Raw genomic sequence first — 24,955 nt, 5'->3', positions numbered from 1 at the left:
CTATAACTTTTCATGGGGGATGAAACAACTATATGGGGGGAAAACATTTGAATAGTATGTTGAAATAATACCTGAACAAATTTAAGTATTAATTGACAAAGCAGCGTGAATTTTGCCTAGTGGTGATTTCTGAACATTTTATTTCCTGTAGATCCCAATAACTATTGAAAAACTGAAAAGAAATTATAGCAGGATTATCTTTCCATACTTGTTCATATAAATGAGATTGTGTTTACTAATACAGTTAAATAACAAACTGTTTGTTTGGGTTTTTTTAAAAGCTAAACTGTACCTGTAAAACATATTTCTCTAGGATCTTGTGTTGCTGTAGTTTATGCAGCTTTTGGTACTTCACTGAGAAATGTGGCTGTTGGTCATCTTTATTGTCCCTGGGGAGAACCATGAGCAATGGAGTGTATTGTTTTGTCAGATTCTATTTGTTTCAGGTTTTATAAAATAAGCACAGTGATTCCATATTTATAAGCAAATCTAGGTTTGAGAAATGTATTTTTCACATTAATCTGAAGACATTCTTCGTCATTTTGAGGTTAGATTTTTGTTGGTTTGTTTGGTTTTTTGCATTTGGATGTCTGAGAGCCTAGCAAAAGAGCAGTTGAGGTAATTTTCTTTAATTATGATCATGGATAAAGGTAAACACCATGTGAAGTAAACTCCTGTAAATAGAATTGAAATTGATAACTATATTTTAGCATTTAATATGTGTTTTGCTCTGTATGATCTTTTAATTGTACACCGCTAATGAGTCCATAAGAGTCACTTTGTATCAGGCTACCGCGTATTCTCCCGTGGAATTTGCGCAATCATAAATGAAACATAAAAGCAGAAAAAGTGCCCAGCATGTTTTATCAAATGGGAGCTGTGTGTAGCTAATGTATGCAGCAGTTCAAGTGCTATCAAATGTAAATGATGAGGTGATATTGATGAAAGGAGGGGATTGAGGTCTCGGGGGGCGCTGATGACGGATTGAACAGAAGCGGCCTTGCGCCGCACGTAACTCAAGTCTGTCGTCTTCACCACTCAAAGCCGTAATGGGAGGTGGCAGTCTGAAATGAGTTGCCACGGCAAAGAGTATTATTTTTGAAATGCTTTCACACAAATCACTAGGCCCTGCATACAACTTAGTTTCATGCTTTAATGTCATCAGGAGGCACAAATTGGTGTGTCTAATTGTTTGCCACCTGCCAGCAAAATGAGCTGCCAGGCAGCCAGACGGGTTTGATTGTCTGTCAGCTCTTCAATAGATTGAGAGTGACAACATCAAAAATTTCACTTCAAACTCTGAAGCTTAGAGCAGCTTTTCAGAGACCTCTTCCCCACAAGTGCTTCTGGACAACTGCATTTTTCAATTAGTTTTCAATATATTGCTGCCTTCTGTCTCATCTGTCTTAAGGTAGCTGTAATTACATTATAAGCTATATAAACAGATTTCTGGGACACAAGAGCCTGGATCCTCAAAGTTATGACATGTCTTTTAACGTCAAACTGAATTTCTTGAAAATGGCATCCAGGTTGACGTTTTTAGAAGCAAACACAAAGGGTGATTTCACCTAGATTTGCAACTAATGGAGCATAACTCACCAATAATTCCTTTTTGCCTTCTTATCTTCCATCTGACAAAATTCAGTCCCTCTTATTGATTTTTAGGGTTTGGGGATTTCTTGTTTCTTTTTTTTTTGGTCAATTTACATTGGTCCCACTAGATATAACCTAGATCATTATGGTTTTTGAATTTTTTTCAGATCCTACTCAGTATTGCATTTTGAAGCTTACACTTCACTCTCTGCTTTTTTCTAGTAGAAATTTCTTAAATTTCTTACATGGGTGCTATTATTGAAATTGAGAGTGCTTGTGGCTTTGTCTCATTTATTATTTTTTCAAACTGAGGTGATTTACATGTATTTTCTGTTATTAGAATTATTTCAATAGGAAGAATGCTTGTATAAGCAGAAAATCTTGAGTTCATAGAAATTAAAAGATCAGGGTTTTTTGCTGCTATTAGAGATGTGATTCCATTTTAATCCATTATAATTTCATAAATTGGAAAATTATGGGTTTGCTTAGTTTACATACTTGGTGAAATCTTTGGGAACGTATTTGAGAATATTTTGGAGAACATATCTTTGAAATATTTTAGTTTTGATTTTTGCAGTTTGTTTTCTTTTTTTCCCCGGACAGAAGGACCTTGGGGCTAGTTTTAAAAGTGCTAGTTAGAAAAGGTGGACAACTTGTGAGATCCAGTCAGGTCTCATACATGTCCTTCCCATTAATACAGAGACAGGTGGTCTTCAAACATATGATTAATTTTATGTAGGTGTGCTATATTTAGAAGTATTACTCAAAGAATCTATGTATTTTGCTAGAATACGGTGGTGGGGTGGTTTTTTTTTCTTTTTTCCTCCTTTTTTTTATAGTTAACTGATAGAATGGGAAATGGCAAGAACAGAGAAGATGCACTGAAGGTTCAAATAGAGAGGTTCAATGTCTATCTGTTGTATGATTTGCCACCTTTGGGAGATCATTAGTATGCAGTGGTCTACTAAGTCGTTTAAATAGGAGGCCATATTCCTGTTAGTCATTAGATTCTCCAAATGATGGTTGCTGGAAAATGATTATTTGATTTACCTGAAATCTTATTAAAAATTTATCATGGATAAATACCCTTTAGTTTTCTCCCAACAAAAATGGTTACTTTTTAAAGTTAATTATAAATATTTGAAGAAAAATAGAGCAACTTTCCCAGGAATCAAAAAGGACAGGTACAGGTGCTGTGTGTTCTTAGGCACTGCATTCCCAATTACTTTGGGTTTCACAATAGTGTGTGAATGTATGAATGAAAAACCTAATCAGTAGTGTGGGAATTAAAGGACTCATCTGGTTCCAGTTCACTCAAGGTAATTTTCATTATCTTTGTGCAATGGAGATTGGTCCAAAGGAAATACTTGACAGCTTCTCTAGAATATATTTTTCTGAGATAGCAGTAAAAATACACTCCAGAGAATGAGGTGTGGTTTCAGATCCTGTTAGGGAAGAGGGCTGAAGTTGCATTGTCTGTATTCCTAGAAGAGTGCCTCAGTCACTCATTTAGTAAATATAATAAAAGAGGAAGGAAAATCTCATTGCCACATCAGCTGTTTAGAAAAAAAATCATCCTAAATTTATGAATAGGTTCAAGTCAACCAAAATTTGGTATAATAACCCTCAATTTATTTTCATCAAGTTGTAATCATATTCCCCATATCTATAATTAGCAATCTATACACAGATAGCTCTTTCAAAACATCTCTTATCACTGGTGTAATGTAAGCCTTTTCATATTCATACACATGGAACTGTAGGGATACCTGGCCTGAAGCTGATGAGGACAAACCAGCATCTCCCTACTTTATGGAAGATAGATGAAAAACTGGCTATATAGATGAAAATGGAACTGCATTTTTGTCTTGCTCTTTATCCCTATCTGCCTTTTTTTACAGAGCTGATTGTAGCTTTTTAGCCTTTTTTTGTTTTTCTTCCCTTTCTTCAGCATATATATACAGGACTATGTTCCTCACCTATACTCATTTATATGTCATTGATTGTTCCTTTGGAGTTTTTTTCCTATATTTGATGATGTTCCTGACATTAAATACATAACATGTTCACTTAGATTATATTCACTTTCTTCAAACCTATTAAACTTCCAGCATTTCTCATTTCTCTATTTAGCCAAGACCATTAATATTTCCTGATAATTAGCTTTTTTATCTTTTAATGTTTTCCTTGGTTTTTGTCAGCATTTTTGATCATTTTAGATGCTTTAGGTAATTTATTCTGGATGGAAGGATGGGATTTCTTTGTGAATAAATACTCCTGTTTGATCCAAGATTGAGAATCAATGATCTTCATGTCCTTGTCCTAAAACCTCCTCTGAGATGGTTCACTTTCTTGTAGTTAGAAACAAGCAATTTTTGTTTAGTAGATTAGGACCATTTCATGTATTTTGAAATTTGGAGGTTTTGGTGCATGTGTGAAATCAAATGATTGAAAGAATCCATAATACATGGATAATCAGCATTAATATTTCATTTGCATAAGTCCCAACAATTACATCCTTCTGTGAACCTTCCATATCTCTTCTACAACTCATGTGTATGCTTCGCAGTTTTTAATACCCTTTTTTTCTCTATGTCTGTTTACTCTGAGTTAAACCTTTCCTCTTTGGTATCAGATGTATCTTATCTTACTGCAGTTAGCCTAATAGGTGGTTGGTTAAAGTAGGATTCAGAATATGTTCTTAATACTTAGTAACATTGTAGGCTCAGATCAGAATCTGGGGGTGAAATCAGAAAGTACAGGGGGTAAACAACAATATAAATGTTTCATAGAGGACTAGATATGTAAAGAGATATGGCCAATATAAATAACTTTCAGAGAAGGAATATTAAGCTTTCTTTTCAGAGATTAAGTTAATCTAGCTGTAGGAACAAGGTAGCATGTAATTTAGCAGAAAAATTGCCACCCACTTTCTAATGTGATTTCTTCTGAAACCTCTGAAGTTGCTGTTTGACACAGAGCAATGCTATGAAAAACTTGCCTGAAGTCAGTGCTGCCTTTTGAAGAATACTTGAAAAATCCTCATGCTTTCTGCTGCTGCGGGGGAGGAAAGGAGGAGCAAGAATATTAATTCGGCCTTAAGAGGTTTCACATATCCCACAGGAGAGTAAAGTGATTCTAATTTAATTGCTGCTGCTCAGATAGGTAGCTCAAGACATCCAGTATTGAAGGCTTATCTCTGACCTTTATGTTGACCACAGTGATTAAGTTGGAAAGCCTTTAAATTTTAAAATGGAGAAGAGATACAGAATGTGAATTGCAGAGAAAGAGAAAATATAGAGCTGCATAATTTGTGTGTCACCAGCACTGTGTAGCTAAATATTTAAGTCAATTCGAGAAAGTGGTGGGTTTTTTTTAATTTCCATTTTCTCTTTTTGCATTTCAATGCATTAATGGTATTATTTTCTATCTAGTTATTTCATGCAAATTTCTAAATCCCAGAAGAATCCTGTAGCTATTTGCTGAGGTTATTTAATGAACCAGCAATGCATAAGTAGTATGTGGGTTGAATCAACAACACTCATCTTAAGCATGATATGAATTAAGATGACTTCAGGCTCAGGCTTAAAATTGGTAAAGGACACTTATAGTAAAGGAACAGTGATTAGGAGCCACAGGTATATTTAGGATTGAAAACCATCGAAGGATCACAGAAATAAAATCAGTTTCTGCAGACAATTACTACTAAGTAATTGCTGGCTACGCCATTGTGAGCCATTTGAGACCATGATTTTGTGATTCAGGGAGCCATGGGCCAGTTAGGAATATTTAAGGAGCCTGAAATATGTTTTACAAAGCAAGACCTAAAATGAAATACAGACCTGTATATAACCTTTTCTTCTTGTCTGTAAATTTCTGTTCCTTCATGAAAAAGAACCTGAATGCCTGACAGATACATGTGAAGCATCTATCACAGTAAATACATTCCTCAAATCTTATTATGCTCAAGTATAATGCTTCTTTCAGAAGTCTGATTTTTTTATTTGCCTGTTTTCACTTTATGTGCTGTTGGAGTGGTTAGATTGGTTAAAAGAAGAGTTTATTTACTTGAAGGGCAGTCATTCTCTTTCACCTTTCTTGTTCTGCTGTCCCGCTTATTGTTTTTCACATTTTTGACCACTCTGTTGTGTTGTTCATACAATTCTTCTGTCTGTTTCATCTAAATGTCATTCTGTATTCACTCACTGTATTTTGTTTTATCAGTAAGAATGAGACATTTTGACAAGGTCACCATGTATGGCATGTCAGAAAGCTGCATTTTCTTTCAGTCTGGGATGATATCATCTCACTGATGTTCCCTAGTCTTATGGTAGTGAGGTTTCTATTGATATTTCTTGATAATTTGTTATTTAATAGAACCTGACCTATCCTAATGTGGTGATTTGGATACGCAAAACAATGCCAACTATGAGTAGAACATTATATCTCTGGGATATGTGAAGGATTGTCCTTGCTACAGAAGCTGTATTTCAGTTCTAAACTACGCTTATTAGGGAAGTAAAGCTAATGAGTGTGATCTTTGCTATAGAAAGTTAGGTGATCTTTTGGACACTCTGGAAAACCACTGAACTGTTTAAATATAAGGAGGAAGACCTTGAATTTAGCTTCATCTTTAGAAAAATAGCAGGAAAAGAGGAAATACTTCCACAGAGATGGTATTGCCAATTTAGCAGATACTAATACCAGACTTCATATGAGGGGAAAATTGTATTTCTTGAAATAAAATACATGTCTTTCACTCACACTGTCTTACATTTGGAAACCCTGAAATGAGCGTGTGTCTATAAGGAGTCTGTCCAGCAGTCAGGGATCCTTCCTGCTTGCATCCAGATAAATGGTCCAGAATCTGTTCCAATAGCATGGAGAATGTGGGATGACAGCTGTCACATCTTCCTCACATCTGTTGTGTTCTTCATATGTTGGCCACTCTTTCCAGGTTTTGTATATGCCTTTTTTACTTTTATGGACCTTCCAACAACCTCTCTGTCCTTCCCAAGCTCTTTGAGTCATCAGTCTTCACAGTTTGTCTGCAAGGTCATCTTGTGAAGCTACATGTTGGCCTGTGGTCTTGGTGACCTGATAATCCATGTGCCATTAGAATAGGCCAGTCTAATACACCTTTTCCTCCTATGTCTTTCCTTCTTGTGCTCTAGCATAAAAATACTCCCATTCATTCTTCATTCACCCTTTCTATTGAAATTCTCTACAAAGGTAGAGGGTAATAACAGTAGTTTGTTTCCTTTTGAAATTAATATAATTGGGAAACACTCTCACCTAATAAACAAGCTCTAATTTCTTCTTGTGTTTTTATGACACTAAAAGGGCTTTGGTTTTGAGTACTTATTCAGTATTATAACCCAAATTCAAATATTTGATTGAGGTATTAATTGAAATAGAGATCTTGGTATGTAGATTGGGGGTAGCTTTAGGAAATTTCATGCTGCTATGGAGCAGATTAATCTAACCCCTGTAGACCCAGCTTTGTTCAGCTGTAGCTGCTGCTATGTAAACACTTAATATGAGTAGCGATTGTAAGATTATTAACTACAGACAAAAGCAATTATTTTAGGGTCACTTATCTTAATCAATAGTTCTTGCACTGTTCAAACTCATCTCCTCCTAATGTAAATGGACTGAGACAAAAACCCATGGACATGCCTGAACTTACCTCTCTAACAGTATGTGCTTCAGGGCAGGGGTAAACTGTTGTTCAGAATGCAGAGACTTCAACTGCCAACCCTGTAAAGACACCAAACTAAAAAAATGCTCATGGATTGTTTTCTACACTGTCACCACCAGTCTTTAAAATCCAGGAGATGGATGATTTAGACATATAGGAAAAAAGTACCCTTAATATTATGTGGTATCATATTTACACAAAAGTGTAACAAAGCAGCTACTGAAGGAATTTCTTGAGCAAAATGTGGCCCCATTATCCTAAATAATTACCTTTACTTGCTCTTTTCATTTCACAATTATTAATTTTAAAGAAGAGTGTATCTGCTTAAACAGAAAATGTACACAATGGTGCAAATATATTGTTTGATATGGTACAAATATTTGTTTCAGGTTTGTTTTTCACTCAGCTTTGCCACTGAAACAGACATTTAAGGAGAAAGAAGTTTTATAGATAAATGAAAATATTAAAAAGAAAAATCTAAATATAATTTCTTCCACTATAAGAGCTTCCCAGTGCTGAAAAACATTGTCTCCAAAGAGCAGAGTTGGTCTTCACACTTAAATAACCCCAAAGTGTGATTTCAAATTAGGTTAAAAAGTTTGAGTGCAATGTTGCCTGCTTATATTTGCTATTATGTTGGATTTTCTGTATGAAAGCCCTGTTCTCTTCTTAAAAGCTTCAGATTCTCAAGATTGCTTTTTAAACCTCAGCAATACCAATACTGTGAAAGCAAGTATTTATTGTGTTGCATTTTTGCTGTTCAATGTACATCATGTGTTGTTGATTTAGATTGAGATGAAAGAAGGCTGAATTTAAAATTGTTTCTAAGTCATCTCTGTGAAAGACTGATATGTTCATGGTACTGAGGGATAACCTACTGTATTTAAACGTGCAACTGTAAGGCAAAAAATTTGTTATCTTAGGTAACTTCATTAGGATCAACAAATTCACAGTCCTTATGACTGCATGCATACAGACTTCTAGTCTGCTGGCATAATTTCTGACAGTTAACATTATCTTTGCAAATCTAGAACACGTTGCAGTGTTATACTGTTGATAGCAGTGTTGTACTGTTGATAGCAGTATGATCAACATATTGAGATGGTAGTCTTTCCATTTTATGGGTGTTGGAAGATAAACTAGGTTCTTCAGAGTCACATGAAGCTGCAGAATAAGGATAGGAGTATGGTTCTAGGGCCTGTTAACAGAGTTTTATCCTATTTCAGGAAGGTTAAGAAAATTTATAATATTATGTATTTCTCAGCAACTGCATCATACAGCAGCCTAAACCCATCACAAGCAACAACTCTTCCTGGCTCTCGTGTGCAATTTTAGTAATCTCCTGTTTCCTTTTCCACAGGAGTGTGGTTGTACCAGTGAAGAAACCCCCTCCGGGTAGTCTGGCTGTTACCACCGTTGGAGCTGCCACAGCTGGGAGCGGGCTGCCACCGGGTAGTACACCTAATATATTTGCTGCAACAGGAGCTACACCAAAAAGTATGATTAATACAACAGGTATTGTCCTTAAATATTCTTGTGACCCCCATTTTGTCTTTTTTTTTGTTATCTTTTGTGGTGTTTTGTTTTTTAATCATCTTTGTGGTGGTATTGTAGTTCCAAAATAAAATCTGGAAAGGTTAAACCTTGGCCTTTATTAGAGACAGTGTTTTTTCTTGGTCTCTATTTATAATCTTTGAGAGTGCACAATGGACTTACACAGCCTTAAATTCATAAATAGCCTCAATATTGTTTTATAAGTGTTGTTTAGAATTGAAATGAGCTAACTTTACCAGTGCTTTGCAGTATAGGATGTTCATGTGATACATACCAATTAATCCCTCCTTATATATCAAAGAAAGTAGAGACAAGTAGCTACTTAATAAACATATTGTAGATTGTAAAGGGTGAATATTTTGGACAATTACTATTTGTCAGTGAAAATTATGCTCTTTTTGGAAGGTTTTTTAGTAAGAAACTACTTAATTTAACTAAATTCATGCCTTATCAGTAGTTATTTCTTGTGACCTATGGGAGGAAGACTAGCCCTTCTTAATGAGATTCTCTATCGTGAAGGAGCCTATTGGTAGTGGAGACTGGTTTCCATTGAGAAAGGAATCCTTACTGAGAGCAACAGATATTTAACTTAAACTCCTTTGAAATATCTGGCTATAGTCTTTTTTCTTTCTAAAAAAAGCAAAAGCACTTGAGAAAAGAGCTCTCTTCAAGGATATCACAACTTCAGGCAAGGGTTGAGAATGTGAAAATCTCTCTGGGGTTGCAGCAAACAGAGGGGGATGCTTTTGGCATCCTTCTGCTTTATGGACTAATATGAGCTCAGTTTTTCTCTTTCCTTTTGCAGATTACCTTTAATACCTGATAATACAACTTTGATTATTTTTTTAAGGATAAAAAACAAAAAGAGCTTAAAATCTAACTTTCCTGAGGCAGATGGGAGGAATGAATACTCTGAATAATGTTATTGCTTCTCTCAACCGCTCCATTTGTGTAGACTCTTCTGTTAATCTAATGGATTTCCTCTTACATATTCTTATGTTGTGCAAAAAATATCTTGCACTGGAAACCTTGTTTTCCAAATGATACTGAATAGTAGTAAGGTGTTCAGTCTTCTTACTGATTAAATATCTGAACTATTTTGGCTGGAACATAGTAGCCCTTGTTTGTAAGTAACTTCATTTTAAAATCAGTCATTTCCCTAATACTGTTCTTAGTAGAGGGCAGTATTGCAGAAGCCATGGTTCATTCACTGTTAAAGGCTCCTTTTTTTTGACAGATCTTGCAATTTATTTTTTTTCATTTATGAAATTGTTTTTGATCCTAATCTATGGATTAGCTTGATCAAATGAAAAGTACTGATTTAATGGAATCTCAGCAAGTGTGAGGTTTAATTAGAACTATATATGTATTGAATTCTGTAGTAAAGCATTATATGAAGTTTTGGAGATTTTTTAAGATTTAAGTTTTAAATTAACATTTTAGAAATGCTAATCATATTAATGACAGCTAAAGAAAAGTAGTATCCCATTGAAAATATTTAAATAAATATTAGATTTAAATGCTCATTTTGCCATTTTTAATTAAGCTATACCTATGATAGTCAAAACAGTTACTCGTGTTAGTTTTGTCATATATGTCAGTTTTTGAGACATATAGACTATCTAAAAGCTTTCTGGTTTATGTACTTTTAATCTATGAAATATCTGTTATTAATTATTTTAAAGTAGTGTACAGAATTTAATTCATCAGCACCATCTTTTTTGTTATGATAGAAAGGAAACAGAATGCTATTTCTTAGAAACACTAGATGTCCCCCCAAACCTATTTACAGTTGTTTTTACAGTATGTCACAGATACGCTAGAAATACATATAGAAATAGTTATATCGACGTGATGGGTAGCACAATCTGTAAATTATATTTTGTGCTGGACTTATGTGAAAAGTGGTTTTCTTTCAGTTATTCGTGGGTTATAGTTGGTGTTTATGTTCCTTCTGCCATTGCTGTCACTGTCAATTCATGTCATGACTTAATGAGATGTATGTTACTAAAGTCCTTTAGCCCTGTGAATGCATCTTTGGGGAAATAGGTTTTCCTCCTTCATATTTTTATGTAAGAAACTGGCTTGATAGTTTCTTAGACTAGATTTCTGTCATTCATATCCTGATTCTTACTTCCATGTTAATCCAACAGTCCTAGCTCTGCTAGATCTTCTGGAAGCTTAGCTGGTTGAACAACTTAGCAACTGCATTTTTAAACAAGCTTCATGAAGAAAGTGTCATTTTTGGAAGGAAAAGGGAATAAACAATAAAAATATGCATATATGAATAAAATAAGTGAATAAGTACACAAATGGACACAGAGACATATATATATGTGAAGGCTTAATCTTTCTTGAGATATCTTATTCTCAGTTAAGCTGCTGTGATTCCTTGATTCGGAGAGAAAGCCTACCTTATATTTTTGTATTTCTTAGTGTGTTTGAGTACATTTTGAATTTCTATTTAATCCAAATCAGATCATGCAGTGTAAACCACAATCCATCTCCCAATCCTGTTATTAAAAAAACTTCCAAATCAGTTCCTAACATAAATCCTGAACCTCACCAGCTACTTTAGTGTCAGCAAGCCCAGTAAATCCTGCTTGCATTTTGACAGTCTTTTGAATTTAAAAGTTCTTAAATTATCTAGTCAAAATTGCAATTTTTGTCTTTTTTTTTCAATAAAAAATAGCTAAAGACAAATTTTAAAAAAAAAAATTGTTCCTGCTACCAGAGTATTTTTCACACTTACCAGCATTTAACCTCTACTTCACTGCTGGCTGACTGCTTAAGCAGTTAAGAAACCATTAATGCTTTGTAGATTTCTGAAGGAAACTGAAAAATAATATATACCTGTGTAATGCAAAGGACAGTGATGTATATACTGCTAAAATTTTCTGACCAGAAAGAAGGAGTTAACAATTATAATTTTTGAAAATTGCCAGGATAATGTCATTGATCTCAAAACTGGGGTTCTTCAGACTTCATTGCTAACTAGGATAAATCTTGTTGCCTGCCAGGCTCTTCTCTGGTAGCATTGCAGTCCCTCAGGCTTTGAACTCCAAGTCCAAGACTGTTTGTAGCCACCTCTCTTGCAGTGGTGTGTTGCAGAAGGACTGTGCAGAACAGGGACAGCATTTATCACAGCACTCTCACTGTTCATGGCCTTTCTGAGCCTTTGCTGGTTTGCCTCAGAGAGGCTGAGCTCACAGCACCGTTTCAGCAAACATGATAGATTGGCATTCAGAGTCTAAGTTTAGCCCTTAGCTCTGACCCAGATCACTTAAAGTATAAATGTATGCTCTGTGTGCATCGTTTTTTTCTGGGCAACTGTTCACAACCCATTGAAACGATGCCCTCACTGCCCTCCTTACTTTTAAGATCTTACAATTCTCCTTGACTCAAGGAAGGAAACAGAAAAATTGTAATTAGAGTCTAAATACTCCTCTGACACCCATTTCCCCCATTTCTTCCTGAAGTGATGTACATTTTCTATCTTCCCTGTCATTTTTTAATTTCTATTTTAGTTTCTGCCTGTAGTTGCAACTGGGCAGCTAAATGTGCATATATATTTTAAGAAATAGTTAAAGTTTTATTCTCCATGCAAGCTCACATTAACTACACCTTTGTTTTGGAAAGATCTTGCTTTACAGTATGATCTAAAATTATTTTCAACTTTGGAATAGTGGAAATGAGGTAAGGCTTTATGTTGCCAGATTTTAAATAGATTTCATGCTTATTATTTTTATACCAGTAAAGTTAAGGTATTGATTTTTTGATAACCACATGGAAGAGGTTTTCGCTATTTTAGAATTAATAACATTATTTCCATACTTAGAAGTAGATTAATAATACAAGGACTATTTTAAAAGTTTTGTTTCATAAGACTGAATTAAGGTTTGTGTTTTTTGGGGGACAGGTGCAGTAGACTCAGGATCTTCTTCTTCCTCTTCGTCATCCAGCTTTGTGAATGGTGCTACCAGCAAAAATCTGCCAGCTGTCCAAACTGTTGCTCCAATGCCAGAGGATTCAGCTGAAAACATGAGGTACACAAGTTCTATCTTTTAATATTAATTATAATTCCTCTTCCCAAATCACTGTAAAAAAATTACTTATTTAGAGTGCTTTACTATAGTTATACATGTACTACAGTATATATACTTTTTGGGTACCAAGGATGTGTTTGCTCAAATAACACTTAACTGAAAAGTCTGAGATTTTCAACTGAAGGGTCTAACTTGTTCAAACTATGCACTATAGTTATACATGTACTACAGTATATATACTTTTTGGGTACCAAGGATGTGTTTGCTCAAATAACACTTAACTGAAAAGTCTGAGATTTTCAACTGAAGGGTCTAACTTTTTCAAACTATGCCAGACACTAAAACTTCATTAAAGTGGTTTTTTGTGGGTTTTTTTTTTGGTTGTTATTTTTTTTTTCAGTTGGCTGGTTTATTTTCTTTATTCAGTAATGATAGTACATATTAGAAAGTAAGAAGTTTCGTAATGGTGCACTGGGCAGTGGAGGGAGATACTCAATTCCTCCTGAGCAAACGAAGGCCAGCGTTAAACTGGAGAGGACAAAACCAGACATGTATTTGAAAAGGATGATAACAATTTTACTTGTTCTGGAGTACTCTGTAAATACTGTGGAATTTATGAGGCTGACACACTGCTGACTCTGATATGACATTTACATTTACTTAAAGCCATTTAAAAACTGTGAAGTTTGATAAAATTATAATCATCCTCTTTTCTAAAGAAGCTTACAGAAAGTTTCAAAAACAAGTGTAATTTGACATTATTCAGCTTCTATTGTGAAATTTTCTTACAATCATGGTCTCTGTTTTTTTTCACAGTATCACTGCAAAGCTTGAAAGAGCTTTAGAAAAGGTGGCGCCTCTCCTGCGAGAAATTTTTGTTGATTTTGCCCCTTTCCTATCTCGAACATTATTGGGTAGCCATGGACAAGAGCTGTTGATTGAAGGTATTGTTCTGTTATGAGATTATATTATTTTAGCGATTATTTATTTGGTATGAACAATCTTTTATTTTCACTAGACTTCGTATAACTATTTTTGACAAATTAATTAATCGGTTGTAAATACATTTTAACTTCAGTTCTTTGCATTTAATTTCATTTAAAGTTAAAAGTGATAGCTGTTATACCCTTCTATCCCCCTGAGATGCTCTGTAATGATACATCCTGTCACAAAATAATCTCCATAGTTCACCTTTCTCTCCTCCGAATAATTCAGTGCTTCAGCTTTGAGAAAGTAGTGAAAATGCAATTAAATGTGTAAACTACTCCCACAGAAGAGAGTAAAAAGAAGACCATGCTCCAACATTATTGTTGCCCGTATCTATATTTACTAGGGCTGTTTTTTCCTCAGGCAGGCCTAGAGGGGGGAATAAAAACAGACAAATTTTAAAGAAAAGTATCCGTGACCATTTTCAAGGATATTTTGGGGCTTATGTGCTGTCTTTACTGCTTCACAGTTAGAAAATTTGCCTCATAAATGAGGCAGGAAGTAATGCAGAAGTTATGCAGAGCATGCAAATTTGGCAAGCTCATGAAGAAAGCAATCAATCAGTACTAGTGCAGCTAAAATAGTGAAGGGGGAATTTACATGAGCATGCACAGGTCATGTATTCGGAGGATTATATTTAGCCAAGTAAACTTTTTCCTTTCAGGATTGTTCTGACACACAGTATTGCTGTTCATTGAGAGGAAAAAGTCTCATTCTGACAAGGCTTATAGTATGCAAAGATCTACACAGAAAAAATACAGTTTTGTATTCAAATTCCAAACCCCCTTCTATTATACATGTGTTTTACCTAAATATTAGTGTACAGTTTTTCTATGTTAATTCCATGATTACATCTCACAGCGGTGGGTCTTGTTACTAGAAATATTTCCATCTTGTAAATGAAATTTTCTAGAACCTTTTTTTTCTTTTGTCTTCTTATTGTTTAATAATACCAAGGAATTGTATAGTAGTAGCTTAGAGTACTCAGAAGCTTCAGGTATTTTTTATTGTTAATCTTATGACTTGCGATTAAGTTGCACTTCTCACTTAATGACACCTAATTTAATGGTCTGAGATTCATATTGAGATGACTATAAGATAATTTATGGGCTACATTCTTAATTCTCATTTCAGTGAAGTTGGTTGCAAAATTTGTAGTCATGTTATCCTTTTCCATTTGGCAATTGATTAATTGCACTATAGGTTTTATAAAAATATGGCTAAAATTGTCTTGAGTCTTGATTGTCTTAAATTTCCCGAGGTCTTTTACTGTTTAAAAAAATTCTTCATTGATGTCATTCTGCTTTTGTCTTTTTGTCAGATCCATAGTGTGAACAAGGCTATAACAGTTCCCAGGATATGACAAAGACTGAAATGCTAGAGGTCACAGGAATCTCACAACTGTACAGCCATATTTAATCTCACTGTTTATCCATAGAGAAACGTGTTTTGTTGGATTGGTTTTGGCTTGTAGCATGTTTCTGATGCTTCTGCTTGGAGTGTCATTCCATATTTTGCCCCTATTTTGCTCCCTGTGTATGACTTAGCCACCCAATTTAGAATCAGAAAACTGTTCAAAAACAAAACACTGAGTTCCAAAACAAGTAACGTCCTTTCCATAATTTTTCTATAAAGTTTTTTCTCACCTTCTCTTCAATCACTCTCTCATTCCTGATTTCTGAAAACCAGTCCTTTCTTCCCAAGATATTGAAATAGAGATCTGGGAAGTAAAAAAAAAAAATACAAGAATACCAATAGATTTTTACTATGAGACTTAAATTTTTCTTTTCTAAAATACTTGGGCCTTTTTTCTTCTTAACAGGGGATTCAGAGTTACTTTTATAGTCATTGTGTACTTCTGATCTTTTCTTTCTTCATTGCCTCTATGAGACCCTTTTTCTCAACTGAACTCTTCCCTACTTAAGATACCTTTGAAAGAGGCTTCAAAATTCCCTCTTATTCTGGTACCTGATTTACTTTGAGAAGTTTCCTGTCATTCCTTAATGAAAGCAGTAATTTTGAAGTATTTGAAAGTACTGTCCAGGTAATGACTCAAAAAAGGAGGGGTTTAGTGGTGTTATTCAGGATATGAGAGTGCATAGAATTCCTGTGGGGTTTGATAATTGAAATTTGTTTTTATTTTACTGGCAAGTAGTAATTAACTTGACACTTTTATATGCAATGGTTTAATTTGCTACTTTATATGTTAAGGTTTTAGTTATAAGAATCAAAAAGGAGCAAATAAACTTTCTTTAATTAAGTCTTAAGGCACTTGTCTGTTTTTCAAATTGATCACCATAGAAATATCTGTTGTGTTCTATGAAGGATGTACTTTCAAGCTTAACATAATAATACAGTTCCTTCTTTGCTGTTTTACAAAACCTCATTATGTTATGAAGTTTTTCCCTGATCATATTTTAGTAAAATCAGAATATTGTCAGACGTCCTTGATGCCCTGCGCTTTTTCCTGAGGCTTTTTCTAGTGCTCTTGTGCATGTGCGTGTGTAAGAAATGCTAAATCATTTTCAGATTTGGTAAGAATGTACACAGCCTTGTAGCTGACTGCATACTGAAGAGCACAAAATAAAAGGAAGCAGAAAACAAAATTGATTTTAAACCTTCTAAAACTGGTTAATCATGCAAATATTCCAGAATATCTGATGCTTTATGATAGCTGTTGATGATATATTTTTGGAAATATGTATACAACTTAGTTATGATTCCACCTTTTTTGTAGTAGTTCAGCTGCCTCAAACCTTTGGTGAAAAATCTTGAAGTCATATCCTTTTGCATCACTTCATCATCATTCTGTCCCATGGGACACTGGCTCATCTATTGTTTGAGCAAATTATGTTTAATGTCTTAGTACCCTCCTAGCTTTTGATTGGGGTTGAGATGAACAGGCTGCACTGATTTTCTTAGTCTAGACCAAAAACTTCGGCCGCTAATACTTGAAATTATTAATTCCTCTTGTTCTGGTAATTCCTGAATGTGACTGGTAATAGAGGAACCCTATCTTACACTCCACTGAATTTCAAATGTTTCATCAACTTCTCACAATATTTTATGCGTAGAAAATATTGTCAGTGATGAGTTAAAAGGGACCTTTTTGCATTTGAATACAAATAACTTCAAACAGAGTATACCAGAACCAGCCCAACACTGCTGTGGTTTGTCAACTGAGGTTCTTCTGATGCCTCCGAGAACAGAAGTTGCAAAGGTTAAAATGGTCCGTACAGAATCTAATTGGAAACAAACATGCAATATGTGTAGGCCACATATTTGAGCTTAGCAGAGCTCATTGTGGAGCTCCATTTAACACTTGCACAGATATGTTTTCGCTAACTAGTTTCCATATGGTCTGCAAATTCCCTCCATGTAAAGTGCATGACAACATTCTAGCTTTTAGGTGAAAATGTTACAGGCAAGTGTAATCTGATCTGTAGCTGAAAGAAAAGCTATATCCTCTTTTTGTCAAGCACAGATGGCTAAAAGTATTTCCACTACAGCTATTCTTGGAGTGTCTGGAACTGTAAGAATAGGTCCACGACTGAAACACAGTCACATAGAATGCTCTCCCTTCTCTTGAGTGAGGTACCAAAGGAACTTCACTGATGCTTTTACTTTGCTGTATCATTAGCTGGGTAGAAGGTCAGCCAGGTAGCCCTTCACCAAAGGATCTCTGAATTCCTTGCTGTACATTTGATATGTTTCTGATACAGGCACAATTAAAGTCAGATGACAGAGAGAATGTTTTTGTGCTGATAGGAGCAGGATCTGCTTCTCCTCATTAACTCACCACATGGTCCTATGAAAATATTCAGTAGAGGTGGTGATGGACTGGCTTTGTATCGTGTTTGACAGGAGGCTTCTTGAAACAATTGAAAAACTGCTCAAAGCGTTCCTTTGGAAACCACAGATAGAACTTGGGCGCTAAATGACACTACTCTAAAAGCTACCCAAGACCTCAAGTGTGACATCACTGTGGCATCTACCCATACTGGCACAATAAGTTTCTGATTTTTTTGAAGAATACTTAATTTTGTATTAGGAAAAGCAGGACAACCATTTTCCTTCAGGTACTGTGGTAATCTGGAAATCCCTTATACATTCTGGGCAAAATTTACTTTTTTGGAGCTTAACATGTCCCTTGTGTTTCTCTTAGAAATTTTTCAGAACCTTTGTATTCCTGTGTTCAGGAGCACAGATGCTGTAAAGTGGAAAAATGCATATTCTTGAAGAACTTCTTTCTTCCCTGTAGATATTATTCTCTCATTTTTTTAATCTCACCCTGCCACATCCAAACATTTTAGTTTACATGTCCAGGCATGCTTTCTTCCAACTAACTAAAAATATGGTAATTGCCCTACTGGTCTGTAGGATAGCATGGAGCCAACATTTTGAACAAAATAAAATAATTAATTAATATTAGCAAATAAGAGGGGAAAGGAACAAATAAATAATTTTATTATTTTAAAATTTGTATTAACTCTAATTAACAGCAAGTAAATAAAATCTTAAGCTGTTCATGGTGATGAAATGTCTATAATCCAATATTTTGTCTCATTTTGCTATTTTTATTAACAGTCTTTTTTATAGTGTTGAATTGTCCCTGGCAAAACTAAGTGCTTAGGTGAAGATATACAAAATGAGAAACAAAAGCATTACATTGGAGAGATATGTTGAATAATTTTCTGGACTAACAAAACCTCAACGAAAAGCCAGATTTCAACATAGCCAGATGCTGAGTCCAACTTCTAGGTGCAAAGAACAGAGATTTAGATCCATCCTAAGGATCCTAAGAGATGAAGGACAAAGCCGTGCAAAGAATGGAGGGATTGCCAAAATAATTGGGATGTTTGGCTCCCTTGGCTCATTGCTGAGGCAGCAAAGACTTGTCCAGTGCCTTGGAAGAACAGATGAGTGATTTCATTTCTGTGCATAAATTTGGTTAAACTCCCACTATCTTGTTCCGTAGTCAGCACTTCAAGAATGATGCATGCACTGCAGAGGTATGAAGTACTATGTTAGGAGCTTGATATGTTCAGTATATCAAAAAGACATAAAAAGAAGTTAAATACTACAGGAGGCCTGAAAGTTTCCATCAAGAGACTGTCTAATGAGGGTAAATATGATTTGAAAACTTTAATAGCACTTACCCTTAATTATTGTGATTGATGTTACTTGTAGTCATTATGACTATTTCAAAATTTTTTTCTAAATGTAGTCTTCAATCCAACTTCTCAAGAGGAAAAATGTCATGTATTTGCTGAATGCTTTTGGAACTGCTTTGTGACTTTTGAGCACGTGAATCACCATTTTCTCTGTGGAAGGAATGATAGTCTTCATAGGCCTTAATTTGCTTTAACTTCATCATGACTGAATTTGCTCACATGGTGATAGCAGGTGTACTTCAATGTCAGCTAGCCACCTGCAGAAATCAGTAAAAAAAATCAGTGGGCTTTTTTCTTGTTCTGCAGCTGACTGCATCTTGACTATGGATGCAGTCAAGAATATGTTCTTTTCCCTTGAGGCATCAAAGATGGTCAATGCCTATGCCACTTTATGAAATAAGCCTTTCTTCTGATTTTTTATATGTGTGATCATGTGTGTATATATATAAAATGATTTCCATTTTTTATATAAGTTCTTTAATCATTACCTTGAAGCTCATTTTAGTATGAGACATTTTCTCTGCATAATGAGTTTGTCTTTTCAGGGAAGCCTCATGTAAGCTTATGCAAGCTCTAGTTGTGTCTCAGATTTTAGAGATCTCTTGCATTATATGACTGCATAAGTATAAACTTACTTTAATCTGATTTTTTTGAGAACATGAAACTTACATTACTGTTCTGGGTGAGGAGGCTCAGCCTTTTAGTCTCTTGATAACTTTTCAATGCGTTGGCTGGTTTCAGCCAGTTTAACAGAGGTTGCTTAAAAGATGTTCTTTTTACACAGTATTCCCAAATATAAACCTCTGTTTATAAAAAATATACCATATCTTGGGTTAGGGTATGTATTTCTTACTCACCTTCAGTATTTTCTCTGCACTATTATTTGGTGTATGCCATCATTGTTTAGTAAAGGAATGGAAAACTGAGTAGTAACTCAAAATAATCTCACCTGATTCATATGTAATATACTATATCATGTACTGTGTTGGTGCAATACTGTGGGCATTGCAGCATAAGGAGTAGGAAAGCAATTGATAAAGCAGGACTGTGGGAGCAGTAGGACCTCAGCCTTATTCGACATCAGGGAACCCCTGCTGGAAATCAAGGTGATTGTTAAAACTTTCTGTGCAGGGTTCAGGCCAGTGTCATTTGCAATAGGTGTCTCCCTGGACATGATCTCTCTGTTCAGTAAGGATGAAGAATCTTATGCATTATTTGGTTGCATTTGGTCAGGAACTCTGAATTGATTTCCAAGGCTGAGTTCATAATGTACTTCTTTGCTGTGCCACATGCCACTCCTTTTCTTGTGCCTGCAGTGACTAGTGTACCTTCTTCTCCGTCTAGGAAGAGTTGATGCTGCATGTTTAGCACAGTGCAGTTAAATCCACTGAATTTCCTAACCCAGTCCTCTGTAAGACAGTTTTCCTGAATTTGTGGTAGTAGGATTCCTATTCACAGACTACTTTTTTTCTTCACTATAAAGACTTCCAGAAAGATCCCAGAAAAATTGTCCTACTGTCTGAAATTAGTCCCTTTTTAGATAATGAGGTTGGAATAATAATGATTTACCAATAATGCTTTTATTCAGTAAGTTAAAGTTTGTGTTTTCTTTTTTAGCTTTAAGAATTTCTGCAAGCAATTTGCAAGATTAGGTTTTTACCATTACGAAAACCATAGGTCTTTTTGAAACAGGGCATGAAACCCTCCAATAGATGGAATTTAAAATACTACTGCTGATTGAAAACCTGCCTGCACACATTGTAATCCATTCATAAGTAGTAAAAAGAGAAAGTTCATGAATTTCAAACTGATGTGCTATTTATAGGCATGTCAGAAATTTGTTTTACTAAATTCTCTATCTAGGGCTGGTATGATTAACTCCTAGTGTGGCTGAAAGGCTCCACAGTGTGCTCATGTTTCTGCACACACTTTGGGACTGATCATGGGTTTTACTAAAAAACATCAATAAGTCAGGCACACATGAAGACAGAAAACAACACCAGTTTTCCAGAAGACTGCATGGTAGGAACAAAGAAATGCTAAAGGGCTAAATGTATATTCAAATCTGCCTATTTATTTACACCTACTCCACAGAGTCAAGGTTCAAAGCTTTGCAACTCAGAGTTTTTTTAGAGTAGGTTACTAGCGACAAGACAGATGACAATTCAGACAGCTGAAGTGCAGGTGCCACAAGAAAAGTCTCTATTATTTACTCACATTGAAATCTTCAAACTATAATGACCCCAACACAAGTTACAGAACATTTTTCCTTCACATAATATTCCTTTATGACATCTTTAAAGGGATATCATTGCAAACACCAGAAAGAGGATACACATTCATTCAATTTTGATTTAACTCTTGATTTACTGAAGTTCCTGTGTGCAGAAGTATGTTCTGAGCAGATGTTTAACATGGCAGGAAACATTATAGATCAGAGATCAAGATAGCAACTAGGAAATGCATAGCATCTGGCACCTTTTTGAAAGTAAACCTGCCAATAATTAATTACACATAGGAGCCACTCTATCCCTGTCTAATGAGTTGGACACTTACTAAGATGTATTAGACTGTGGAACAGAGGTTAACTGCTCATGCCCTCTCCTCTGTCTCTGACTTGTGTGGTCCCAGTGTAACTTAAGGGGAGAAATTGTTGTTGGCACTCAGATTTTATGTTGTTGATTATATTATCATTATTACATTGATCAATAATCAAGATGTCTTTACAATCCAAAATGTAAAGAATTCCCATTAGACAGAATTTGGAGTTCTTCTGGTGCTTTGACAATGGAGAAAAAAAAAATTACTGAAATTGTGAGACTAATTGTAAAGTTTAGTTAGGAGAGTGCAGATGGAAAAAAATAATAAATACATCTCCAGGAAAGCAAAAGCTGGTAACACTATAAAGTAGTCAGGTTTAATGGAAAGAAGCTCTGAAAGTTGTCCTTGAAAATATAGACGTTTGAATTTACTAAATTACTGCTGAAAGTGATATAATAACACTTATTTTAGTGAAGAGCACCAGTTACTGGTTTATTGAAGCATGTAAGGAAATGCACAAAATATTGGAGCCTTTAAAGAGTAAGATAAGGAGTTAGTTGTTTGTGGTCCCTGGGTCCCATTTACTTCAGCAGTATTAGCCACTTTCTCATAAATATCTTTTTCAAGCTATTAGACTGTATTCCAGTTGCAAGCCAGAAGGCCTAGAAAAGACTGGTCTTTTTGTGTTAGAATTCTAGAAAAATTCCCTCCCTGATGTCCCTATTACCCTCCTTGATAGTCCATCTTTTTTGTAATCCAGTTTGTCTCTCTTCTTGCTTTAACTTCCAGCTTTACTGGGAAATATTTTTTCTAGTGAATTTTCCTACTAACCTAATACCAAAAAAAAAAAAAGAAAAAAAAAAAAAAAGAAAATATAAGAGTAGCAAGAGATTTAAAGCTTTAAACCTATTTCAAGGAAATAATTTTTAAAATATTCTGGAGAAATTTCTTCACATGTGCAGGCACTGCTGTAACACAGCCTGTAGGTGGACTCATCATATCAACTATACAGCAGTGTTGAATGGTAACACTGGACTAAGCTGTACAAATTTTTTTTTTTTAGAACAGCCACCTTTTCCCCCCTTATTATTTTCTCCTCTACTGTCCAGGTCCAAAGAAAAACGAGGTGGTATGCCAAAATGGTATTCAGTATCTACAGGATGTTCATGCTGTGACTGAAGCTCTCCACAGGCAGAGGTTCTTTGGTTCTTATTCCACTTAATTCATCATTCAGAACTCAGCAGGGGACTCTGCCTGATTTTGGACTTGAAACAGTTAGGCTGGTATTTGCCCCAGCCCTTGTCCTCTGAAGGCTTAAAAATGGAATCAATCTACTTTATTACACCAGCAGTGTTTTCCAGAGAACTACCTAACTTGGATAATCTATAGGGTGAAAATAACATCTCTGTATCAGATATTGCCCTGAAAGATGTATTTCTCATGAGACATAGTAAAATACTTCTTTTCCATTTAGTCTGAGTTCTATGACCTAGTTCTTTACAAAATTAATTTCATTTAGGGCTGGTCACAGTTTTTCCATATATGTTCCTTAACTTTCTATCTACTTATCACCTGTTCCATGACCCAGGCTGAAACACTTTAATTAGTGGCCAAATTTACCAAGTTTCCTTACTGGTCCTGATGATTTAAAGACACTTCAGTTCATTCTGTTAGATATAGATTTACTTGTTTCCATGCCTTCAAGGCTTAAAATAAAAATTTTGCACAAAAACTATAGATTCAACTACTTGAAAAATGACTACACCTGAATTTTAAAAAATACCTGTTTATAGATCCTCTTGATGGGAAAAAATTTTAATTATAGTATAAACATTAATGAACCCTCTAGCTTGATCTACCTAGATATTAAAAGACTCCTGGGATTATTTTTGCAAGAACTAAAATACTATATTTTCACTGTGTTCAGTGCAACTTTGTTAAATTTTGCCTCCTTCAAAAAAAGATTCTCAGATCTGCTAAACATCTATTCTCTTATATCACATTTTTTGTCTGATGGTGTGTAGAATTTTATGATTGTCTTTTTATACTTCTTGTCTGTGGAGATTTTCTTGCAATGAGAAAACCTCATGCTGAAAGAACTTGTCAGACAACAGAGACAGTTGTGATATGTCAAATTAAGATGGCAAAGTGATGTCAAAGCAGGTCTAGAGAGAGCCCATAACAATGTTACTGTCAAGTAAATAAAGAAAACTGAAACACAAGAAATACAAGTTATTTCAAGAGATCTATGACTGGGAGGATATTTTTTTGTTTTGTGAGACACTGTTTCAGAATGATTACCATTTGTCAGTAGGGCTTCAGGATAGACGTGAGATCTGATGGCAGCCAACTAAGGTCAACAAAGTTCAGCTTGGAGATTTTTATTTTCCTTTTCTTGTTATCAAATTCTCAGGAAACATTTATATTTATACAGAAATTAGTTTTGCTGCTCAGGAAATCACTTCTACTTAAAATAAAGGTCATCTTGGCCTTAGAAATTTAGGAAGCTGCATGAGCTCTGAGGTTTTCTTATACTCCCTATTTGTAGCTGTGCTGGTTCACTCAGCGTGACCCCAGTGTTGCTAAAGAAATGTAAGGAAGTAAGGAGGATCAGTAGGAGTAAGTGGTTTTATTGCTGGGCAGCTTAACCTTTTCTCACCATCCTTTTTTGTCATTCACCAGACACATATTTCAGTTTTGTCATCTCCCCCTAATAATAGGAAAGAATATTACAAGGAGCTAGAAGAAAATAATAGAAAGGAGAAAAAAACAAAAAAGGAATTCCTATGTTTACCATAAGAAGAGAGAAACAAAAAGGAATAAGCTCATAAAATAGGGCATCAAATAGGAATAAGTTATAGACTGAAGCTAAGAAAAAGTTGATAAACTTCAGGAATAAAAATAAAACTTCATACCTAAGGAAAATATAGTATTGAGTAATGCCTTTTCAGGGAAATGCTGATATTCTAGAGGCTGTTACCTGGGGTCATACCTATGATGTATCTTTTCCAGGATGTCCCTTTCGACAACCTTAGAAAAACCTGGAAAAGGTTCTTAAGGTGAGCTGAAAGCACCATTGTTGTAGTGAAGGTATAAAGCATAAACATTTACTTTAGTGTTAGTGAGTGAAATTAATGTCTTTATTTCTGCTTGTATACTTCTTTGAAAATAATTTACTACTGAGTTAATACTTGCAAAATGTATTTCCTCTATCTCAGATTTGAGAGGAGGTGAAAGACAAAAAAAAAAAAGAGAAAGGAGAGGTAGATGTTTCTTCATTTTAATAAGAAGACCTCTTTTTTCATGTATTAAATATGTGGCAACTTCGTTGCTATCACTTGTTTTCATTTAGTAATTTT

At 35.0% G+C, this 24,955-nt stretch overlaps 1 protein-coding gene across 10 annotated transcripts in view; it reads left to right on the top strand.

Annotated features, from left to right (window-relative positions):
• Window positions 1-24,955, top strand: part of NBEA (neurobeachin) — a 453,154-nt gene that overhangs the window by 174,910 nt on the left and 253,289 nt on the right. For 9 of the 10 annotated variants that reach the window (XM_039696621.1, XM_039696630.1, XM_039696627.1 and 6 more), the window contains 3 exons: window positions 8,655-8,809; window positions 12,768-12,894; window positions 13,711-13,838. In XM_039696621.1, the coding sequence (XP_039552555.1) occupies window positions 8,655-8,809; window positions 12,768-12,894; window positions 13,711-13,838 (410 nt within the window). The remainder of the gene's footprint in view (window positions 1-8,654; window positions 8,810-12,767; window positions 12,895-13,710; window positions 13,839-24,955) is intronic. The other variant, XM_039696623.1, reaches the window with a different exon arrangement.

The sequence above is a fragment of the Passer montanus genome, unplaced genomic scaffold (genome assembly GCF_014805655.1).
Source record: "Passer montanus isolate IOZ18808 unplaced genomic scaffold, ASM1480565v1 scaffold99, whole genome shotgun sequence".
Classification (NCBI taxonomy): Eukaryota; Metazoa; Chordata; class Aves; order Passeriformes; family Passeridae; genus Passer; species Passer montanus.
The sequence above is the reverse complement of the archived record's forward strand: the minus strand, read 5'-3'. Positions and strand labels throughout refer to the sequence as shown.